The sequence below is a fragment of the Glycine max genome, chromosome 19 (assembly GCF_000004515.6).
Source record: "Glycine max cultivar Williams 82 chromosome 19, Glycine_max_v4.0, whole genome shotgun sequence".
Classification (NCBI taxonomy): Eukaryota; Viridiplantae; Streptophyta; class Magnoliopsida; order Fabales; family Fabaceae; genus Glycine; species Glycine max.
The window spans coordinates 48,140,315-48,150,526 of record NC_038255.2 but is presented as its reverse complement, the minus strand read 5'-3'; the positions used below and the strand labels follow the sequence as shown (position 1 = coordinate 48,150,526).

The 10,212-nt window shown below is 36.1% G+C and overlaps 1 protein-coding gene across 3 annotated transcripts; it reads right to left on the bottom strand.

Moving 5' to 3' along the window:
• LOC100790572 (translation initiation factor IF-2) lies at positions 1 to 5,458 on the bottom strand. Of its 3 annotated transcripts, XR_005889970.1 has the most exons (9): positions 5,279 to 5,418; positions 4,153 to 4,193; positions 3,866 to 3,986; positions 3,701 to 3,767; positions 3,201 to 3,519; positions 1,568 to 2,608; positions 793 to 942; positions 157 to 679; positions 1 to 53 (listed from the first exon to the last, which is right to left on the bottom strand). XR_005889970.1 is itself a non-coding variant. In XM_003554544.5 (8 exons), the coding sequence occupies exons 2-8, from the start codon at positions 4,177 to 4,179 to the stop codon at positions 248 to 250; spliced, it is 2,157 nt and encodes a 718-aa protein (XP_003554592.1). In that variant the 5' UTR covers positions 4,180 to 4,193; positions 5,279 to 5,458; the 3' UTR covers positions 66 to 247. The 3 variants fall into 3 exon arrangements, 2 of the variants coding, with proteins under 2 accessions (XP_003554592.1, XP_040868648.1); XM_003554544.5 differs by lacking the exon at positions 1 to 53 and having other exon boundaries at positions 66 to 679; positions 5,279 to 5,458; XM_041012714.1 differs by lacking the exon at positions 1 to 53 and having other exon boundaries at positions 66 to 679; positions 4,153 to 4,206; positions 5,279 to 5,363.
• Positions 5,459 to 10,212: the final 4,754 nt, after the last annotated feature.

Sequence of the window (10,212 nt, the reverse complement as noted above, 5' to 3'; positions counted from 1 at the left end):
TAGGAAGATGATAATTACATTTAAGCTTAATTTAAAAACCCGGACTATTGTTCCTGCAAAGCACATGTCAAAAAATACTAGTATAACTACTAGGCGTTTCAAATAGTGCCTCAAAATTTAATCACACTTTCTTTTAGTACAACAAAAATTACTTACTCTAATAATCCACCCATACGAGGTTATTTTGTTGGCTCAGTGTAATTGTTCTCACAAAAAATGTGTGTTGAAGGATCATCAACTAACTTGATCAGCACTCAATTCGAACAGCACCACTTTCGGACTTAATGAACTGGGGCTTCCTTATGACCTGTTCCAAGCACTGAATAACGTCTCCAATCTGGAAATCATACCAATTGCTGATTACTACTCCACACTCAGTTCCCTTTTTCACAGTATCCACATCCTGTTTCTCCCGCTTAAGAGATGTACAAAGTCCTTCAAACACTACTTCCCCACTTCTAAGAAGCCTCAGGGTTGCTGATCTTGTCACAGAACCATCGATAACACGACAACCCGCTATCTTAACATCAGGTCCCTTGGATTTGCTCCCTTTGATTTCAAAGATATTCAGCACTTCTGCTTGCCCAGCAACGTGCGTTTCAGAAGTCCCAGGGGCCCTCTCTATTATCAAATTTCCTATGTCTTCCAAGAGGTGGTAAATTACACGGTGCAAAATTATCTATATAACCAAACCAAATGGATGTTAAAAGGAAGTCAGAGTTTCATGTCACAGAATCTTAAGCATAACCACAATGTAGTTAAATATGAGCATAAGCTTAAAAAAGTCAATACCTTGATACCAGCACGAGCTGCTGCCTGACTAAGAGCAGTAGGTGGACTTTTGACATTGAATCCAACTATGCAAGCACCACAAGCTTGTGCCAAGTCCACATCAGATTGAGAAATAGGCCCAGCACCAACATGGACAACATTTACGAAAACCTAGCAATATATAATGTGTTAGCAACAAATAGTAAATGTTAGTACAATGAAATTTTAAAGTTCATAAACTTATAGTATGTCGGTGTCACAAAGCTGGTTCACATGTATGCCACACCCGGTAATAATTAAAAGCAAACAATTCCGGGTCATCAAAGATATATAGTGAATATGATGAACAGGAACTGACTAGTGATTACATTATTTTTTTTAATACTGATCACTCAAGCAAATACCTTTTCACATGTCATTTTCATCAGACCACCAAATAAACCTTTATTAAATGGATTACTCAAAGGCATTCACAACTGCTACATCAGTAATCGAACATTTCTTGTAAATAAAAGCATTTCACTTGAAACCTTAATCAGATAGATGCATGCACTTTGGGTAAAGCATAAACTGACTAACTCACATCACCTTACCTTCTGATAAATTTAAGTTGTTAGGGTTTAGTAAAAAGAAAACAGCAAGAAGGTCCCAATCACTTGATAAAAAAGACTCTGATACCAAAAGGGTAAAAGGAGAAACTTTTACATCTCTAACACAAACTGTTTTCCCTGCCTGTGGGCAAGCATGCGCGTGTATGCAAAAATAGAAGTTTACTATAACTATAATCTTCACAAACCTGAGCACTATTTAAAGTTTTTAATGCATCAGTGACAGCTTGAACAGTTCCCTGAACATCTGCTTTTACTATTACTGGCATTTCAACCCACCGTGGAACCTCCTTGGAATCATCTGAAGTAGTTGGCTTGTCCTGTATCATCTTATTCCTAAGCCTGTTCTCCTCATATTTCCTTTGCCTACCAGAACTAAGCATTCTAGCTCGCTCCTCAGAGTGAACAACAATAACATCATCACCGGCCATTGGCAGCCCTCGAAGCCCTTCAATCTCAACAGGCATAGCAGGTGTTGCTCGTTGAGTTAACTTCCCTGTCATATCTTTAATAGCCCTTATTCTTCCCCATTGTGAGCCTACAACCACATGCTGACCACAAACTAGAGTCCCTGCCTTCACTATAGTAGTTACTAATGGACCCCGTCCTTTGTCAAGTCTCGCTTCCACCACATATGCTTGAGCAGGCCCATCAGTTCGTGCTTTAAGATCCATCATATCAGCCTGAAGTAGTAAAGCTTCTTCTAGGTTATCCAGTCCAATTTTTTCAGTTGCCGAAACCTCAACAACTTGAACATCCCCACCCATCTCCTCCAGAAGCAAGCCCTCTGAAGCAAGCTGCAGTTTAACTTTTTCAGAATTTGCACCTGCTTTATCACATTTGTTAATGGCAACTACAATTGGTACATTAGCTGCTTTTGCATGGGACATGGCTTCAAGTGTTTGAGGCATCACACCATCATCTGCAGCAACAACCAGCACCACTATATCTGTAACTGCTGCACCTCTTGCCCGCATTGCACTAAATGCAGCATGACCAGGAGTATCAAGAAATGTGATTGATGCTCCTGATGGCATGGCCACCACAAAAGCACCTATATGTTGAGTTATGCCACCGGCTTCCTTGGCTGCCACTGATGTTTGACGCAAGGCGTCAAGAAGAGAAGTTTTACCATGATCAACATGACCCATCACTGTTACAACTGCAGGACGTGGTAAAATTTCTGCACCTTCAGCTGAATGTAGCCTCTTCACATTGATGCCAGCCTCCTGCACCAGCAATAAACTAATTAAGTGAAAAAAAAATCTATAAAGAGCATCACGTGGCAAATTTAGAAGGGAAAAAGGAGGGTGGAGGGTGAAGCTTTTGAGGCAAGGACTCAGAATGAATGCAAACAAATAAAAACTTGTAAGAATACCTAAGTATAATGCTTCAACAATGGTTTTAAATAAAATATTTATCCAAACCTACCTACTCATACTTTAGGCCTAGTCTTCTCGGTTACTTTTCCCCTTAATCTTTCTATGCATAGAGCATACTGTCAATGAGACAGCCAAGTACCAACTAATTTCAGGAAAAACATTTCATCAAGCTCCATAGATCCATCAAAACTTTTCAACAAGTCTTGTAGGTTTTATTTCAAAATTCAAAACACTGAAAAATTCTGAAAACTAGCTTCAAATCTCATATACTTCAAGTGAAGATAAGTAAAACGAGCTATTTTTAATTTGTTCATAACAAGTTGCCATTTACAAATGACAAGAACAAACAAACAAGTATTGGGATCAAACAAAGGTAGTAGGTACCAGTTCCTAATATTCACTGGTTTAGTGTCATCTGTGACAAAGAGGGGGAAAATACCATTGTGACAAGTTCAGCAATATCCATGCTCAGAAGCTCAAACTCTGATTGAAACTTTTCGCCAACATTAGTGAGGATATCCTGCAAAGAAGATACTGATCTTCCGGTGCGCTTTGCCAGTTCAACAAGGGTCATGCCTTCAAATATTTCTATTGTTTTATCAGGATTAGATTTGGTAGCTGGAACATTACGACAGGCATAAGGAGCTCCAACAGGTAGCTGGTTTCTACCACCCCTTTTCACATATACCCTCTTTGGGGTCTGCAAACCTAATGGTCCATCACTTCTTGCCCAGACTTGCGAACTAGCATGGAAGCACCTACAAATTTAATCAAAACACCTTATCTCTATGCCTTTTCTTTTTTACTTAAGCAACTTTTACATAAAAGTCCAGTACTATTCATATCCACTATGCATAGGCCATATTTTGTTATCATCCTTATATCACCTAAACTGTAATGCTATTAATAGTTCATTTTGAAACTTGAATATTATTTTACCGTATTTCACATTCTTTAGTCTCCCTGCCACAACCAGCCACTCCCTGAGATGATTGGTTGGTGAAATCTGCATATTATAATTAAAAGAATTTGTGAGTGGCTGAGTATGTAATATATAATAAGAGCACAAAATACAATATTATAAGCACAAAGCATGTTAATTACCCGGCACACATCTTGCTGATGCACAAACAGATTGCACAGTAAAGATTGATGCAAAATTTGATCCTGCTGCATACCTAAATGGTGTTGTTGTCAACGCTCTAGTAAAATTCATATATATTCTCTGCATTTGGATAACATAAAGAACATTATCAGCAACTGAATGAGCTACATGACATAATAATTTTTATGGGAAAAGTTCAATCACCTGCAAACGGGATACTTATCATATTTGATACAAATTTGCAATGAAAAGAAAATATGGCATATGCATATAAAAGTCAACTCACCTTCTTTCCAAGCTCACGCCACGCCATTCATAAGCATGTAACTGCAAAATTAGGCTTAATGCAAATTATTCATAAAACAATAGACAGGGAAGGTGACGGAAGTAGTTAGAAGCTCATCAATGATGGATTTATATATACCTCAGCAATAACGGCAAAAATTACAACAATATTTCAGATTGTATTAGTTTAAGACATCATCTGGCCTCTCAAGTTCTAGCTCACAAAGGTGTTATGATGAGGATCATAGAAGACCAAATAATAATAATAATAATACAAAAGGGGGTCAAAAGCCACCAGATTTTTTAACTAAAAATTTCAGTTTCTACACGTGACTTAGGAAATCAACAACTTGACAGGGGCATTCAAGGAAACAACAGTTACTACTATACTTTCTAAAATGACAATCACTGCTGACATAGACAAGTCAAATTGCATTTAGTCAATTTCACTGATAAAAAAAAAATACCCTTCAGGACTCAATGTTGTAATTTACATATTCTACTACCATCTTTGCAACACTTCAGTCATCAGACAATGTGACACGACTAGAAGAACACATTGGAAGCCAATATGGTAATCCGTTGCAACTTGTAAGGGGCAAATTCACTCTTCCTGAAGAAACTGGAGCTTGGGGGTGAGAGCTCAATGGCTCCTACGAAAAATCCAAAACTAAGGGTAGCAAGTGGATGGCCAGATTGATTTTGAGTTGAATTAATCGAAGTATTGATCCATTAAGAAAATTATTTTTTAAAAAAAAAACTACCCTTTATACGTTTAATGGATAGATTCACGGATACCTAATCACGAATCAGAATTCTAACGAAAATATATACAATTAGCTAATCCGCCAATTACCTATCATATTATTTTTCAGCTTTTTTTTTCTTTTTCTACAGCTTGTAATCTAATAATACAGAAAATTGATTGAAATAGAATGCAATATGATGGAGCCGTAGGTGAAAAAATAGTGGGCACGACTAGAATTAAAGCATAGAGTGCGAGTCTGAAACTAGAAGAGCAACACTAGTACGTTGTGCGTTGTAAGGTTAATGGATTGAAGAGTGAACATAACAGGGGCAAAGAAATAATCAATTTTATTGATATGGTGAATAGAGAAGAGCAAAACCTGTAATAGACGCGATTGCAGTGATTTACAAAAGCATAAGTGCGTGAGGGACAACAACGGCCATTACCACCGCCATAGGCATAGTCACTCTTTCCTTGTAAGACAAAACCACTGTTATGAAATTTATGGGCTTGTGTCGTAAGGAAGCCACAAGGCCCAACTGGCAACTAGCTCTTCCACACAAGTAGGGATGGGAATAGGTCAGGCTTTAAGAGGAGGCCTGAATCTGGCCTATCAAAGGCTTTTATTTTGGTTTGATTTGGTCTTTTTAAAAAGTCTAGTCTTATTTGGTAGTTTATTTAAAAGTCTTTTACCAAAGTCTTTTCATATTTAAAATTCTAGTCTAGCCTGACCTTTTTAAAAGTCTTTTCACATCAAATCTTTAATATTTCTAATTGTTTTTACAAAAAAAATAAATAAATAACACACCTTCTATAATAGGCTAAACACAAAATGTTAATTAACTCTATCAAAAAGTTTGAAGTGAAAAAGATATGATTTTTGTTTGGTTAGGAACGTAATAGGAAAGTTAAAAAAAAAAAAAAAACCGGATAAAAAAAGGATATGATTTTTGTATAGTAACTTAATAGGATATGATTTTTGTATAGGAACATAATAGGATATGATTTTTATTTGGTCTAGACAAAAGGAAACCTAATAGGGATAGAAAAAGGAACTGTTAACATAAATAGGAAAACTAACGAGAAATATAAAGGAACACCTAACTCACACATTGTAATTAAAATTTTATTTAATTATAGGAATGAGATCTGCTAGTTTTTAAAAAAATGATATTAATTATACCCAAAAATTAATATATATATATATATATATATATATATATATATATATATATATATATATATATATATAGGCCGGCCTATCATGCTTATAAGGCTTTTTAATAAGCCTAAGCTTAGTCTATTTAATTTAATAGACTTTTAAAAAAGTCTGAGTCTAACCTTTTAATTAAATAGGTCAGGTCAGACTTTATGTAGGTCAGGTCGTAGGTCCCTGTAGGTCTAGCCTATTCCCACCTCTATACACAAGGAAGTCTCAATATATATTTCTTTTGTTTTGAAATGCAGTTATGAATTATGATACTTAATCTCTCGCTCCTTTAGTTTAACAAATTTTTTTTAATATGAAAAAATTTAGGTGAGTTAGATTTATCAAAATCAAGGAACAAAACAAGTCTCAATGTTCAAAAAGTGCCTATAGAGATATTTATCAAGATTCTCACATTAAGATAATCTCACATCTTATCAAATCTTTCACATTTAATTAATTTTTTATTTTTTTTACTTATAAAATTTTAAAATTATTTCACATCCTAATTCCATGATAAGCTTCCCAAATATTTGGGTGAAAGTAATATTTAAAGTAAGAAAAAATAATGACTTTTTTTTACTTAATTTGAAGATTAAAGTAACTTAATTAGCTAGAAAAAATCACACACAATGCAACTAATATCTTTTTTTTAGTGAAGGAGTTTTGGAATGGGCATGAGGACAAAATTTTGATACAATGAAATAATTATTGTCGGTGTTATTCTACAATTGAAATTAATATTTTACTTCACTAATTGCTCTCAATTTAAGTTACCGCAAGAAAACATGTCAATTTCAATTGAAAAACAACTCAACTAGACTATTCTATGTAAATTTTCTAGTATTAATTAATTTATCAGTTCCCACTTTCAAAGACATGCAAGGAATTTGGACTTAATCGTACGTGTACATGATTTGTGATGAATATATACTAGGTTGGCAAAAAATTATATGCTCGTTATAATTGAACCATCGCTGTAAAAGAGTACTGTGTCGGTGAACACAGTAGCTGTTATAGGTAGTCCATGTCTCTTTTTTTTTTGTAGCTTCCCACACCCAATTAATCATAGCATCCAGAAAAAAAAATTGATTGTAAAGTTAGCTAATTTCAGTTTATGTTCTGTTACTCTATTTCCTTCACGCAACACAAGATTTCTCCACATTGTTATGTGCGCTCCGATTTTTTTGTTGTCCTAGATTATGTGCGTCTTCTGCTGCATAAATAATAAGATATCATGGTCTACACCCTTATCAGTTTTATTACCATTAGATTTGTATATATCTAAATTAGTTAGTTTTGTAATTAGTTAGTTACAATTCTGTTAGGAGGTTAGAAGATTTCTCACCTTGTATAGATTAATATATAAGGCCTAATCCTATCTGTAATAAGATAGAGTTTTCCCTTTTCACATTCAATGAGAATGAGTTTTCCTTTGTTCACCTTGATCCTCTTGTCAACATGGTATCAGAGCTCACATGAGTTCTGGTAGCCATTGTTGCACTTCTTCCAAAATTGTTATTCTTCCCTTTTCTGTTGAATCTTTGATCTCCTTCTATCTTTTGATTCATTTTTTCTTTTGAAGTTTCATCAATGGCACTCCAGAACTTCGTTGATTTTTCTACAAACTCTGCGAATCCATACTATCTGCATCCGAATGAGAATCCAGCTCTAGTTCTTGTTTCTCCTTCTTTAACGGCCAAGAACTACCACACTTGGTCCCGTTCGATGCACATCGCGTTAATTTCGAAGAACAAAGACAAGTTCATCGATGGATCTCTTCCCAAACCTCCCGTTTCCGATCCGTTATATGCACCGTGGATCCGCTGCAACACTATGGTTCTCGCTTGGATTCACCGATCAATTTCTGATTCCATCGCAAAATCGGTACTTTGGATCGATACCGCTGCTGGTGTTTGGAAGAATCTACGTATTAGGTTTTCTCAGAGTGATATCTTCCGCATTTCCGATCTACAAGAGGATCTGTATCGTTTCCGTCAAGGAACGCTTGATGTATCTGATTACTTCACTCAATTGAAGATCTACTGGGACGAATTGGAGAATTATCGTCCAATCCCCCACTGTAAGTGCTCAATTCCCTATTCTTGTGGTGGAATTGATTCTGTTAGGGTTTATCGCGAACAAGATTACGTTATTCGCCTCCTTAAAGGCTTGAATGACCGGTTTTCGCATTCTAAATCACAAATCATGATGATGAATCCTCTCCCGGACATTGATCACGTTTTCTCCCTGGTTATTCAACAAGAACGTGAAATGCTAGGCTCTAATTCTGATTCAGTCTCTGAAGCTACTTCTGACTCTGCTATGGCTATGCAAGTCAATTCCAATCAGAGCAATTTCAATGGTAAAGGGGGATATTACAACAAAGGCAAGGGCTCTTCTAAAGGTGGTAATCGAGTTTGCACTCACTGTGGCAAAACAAATCACATCGTCGACAATTGTTTTGAGAAGATTGGCTACCCTCCCGGATACAAGACCAATAAGTCCAAGAATTCATCATCATCATCTCAGGCCAACAATACCTCAAATGCTTCTGCTCTGGAATCAACCCAACAAGGTTCTTCTGCACAGTCCAGTTTTCAGTTTACACAAGAGATGTACCAAGGCATTCTTGAAGCTCTTCAACAGTCAAAAGTTGGTTCTCAACCAAAGGCCAATTCAGTAACCACATCTCCCTTTGCTTTGCATTCCCCTTCCTCCAATCCGAATGGTAAGAATCCTTCTCTTTGGATACTAGATACCGGTGCTACTAATCATATTACTTTTGATCTTTCCTCTCTTACCACTTATCAAAACATTGTCCCTGTCCCTGTTTCTTTACCCAATGGATCACAGGTTCTAGCTTCCATCTCTGGTAGTGTAATTATCTCACCTTTAATTACTATCCATCATGTTCTTTACATTCCTTGCTTTCATGTCAATTTGATGTCTGTCACAAAATTAGCTAGTACAAATAATTGCCATTTAAGTTTCACTACTGATTTGTGCAAGATTTTGCAGAATCATTCTCTGGAAACGATTGGTACAGCTAAGCTTCAAAGAGGATTGTATGTGATAGATACTGCTGATATGATTCGTTCTTGTAATTCACTTTCTTCTCATTCTTTTGAGCTTTGGCATTCCAGATTAGGACATGTATCAAATTCTGGTATGCAAGCTATTTCTAAACAATTTCCTTTCATACCTTGTAAGAACAACATGTCACCTTGTGACAGCTGTCATTTTTCTAAACAAAAGAGGCTTCCTTTTCCTAATAGCATTACTACTTCTTTATCTCCTTTTGAACTATTGCATGCTGATGTTTGGGGTCCATATTCCACCATTTCCCTTCTAGGACATAAATATTTTCTCACCTTAGTAGATGATTATTCCAGATTTACCTGGGTCATTTTTCTCAAAAATAAAAGTGAAACTAAAAACCACATTATTAACTTTGTTGCTTATCTAGAAAATCAATTCAACACATCCTTAAAATGTCTTAGATCTGACAATGGGACTGAATTTGCCTTAAATGATTTCTTTCTATCTAAGGGGATTATCCATCAAAAATCATGTGTTGAGACCCCTCAACAGAATGGTGTAGTTGAACGTAAACACCAGCATATTTTGAATGTGGCTAGGTCCTTCTTTTTTCATTCCAATGTTCCTCTCACTATGTGGAATTTTTGTGTTCAACATGCTGTCCATGTTATAAACAGAATTCCTAGTCCCTTACTTAAGTCTAAATCCCCTTATGAACTGTTATTCAAATTACCACCTACCCTTCTCCACCTTAAAGTCTTTGGTTGTTTGTCCTATGCCACTACTATACAAGCACATCGTACCAAATTTGACTCTAGAGCCAGAAAATGTGTTTTCATTGGTTACAAAGATGGTACTAAAGGCTACATACTTTATGACCTTCACTCACACAATATTTTCCTCTCACGCAATGTTATTTTCTATGAGCATTGTTTGCCTTTCAAAACTGTTCCTGGACCCACTCCCTCAAATACTCCATCTAATTTTCCACTTTATGACGATCCTTTGGACATCTCACCTCATCCTTGTGTGGACTCCTCTCCTTTATCCACCGGTTTGATAGA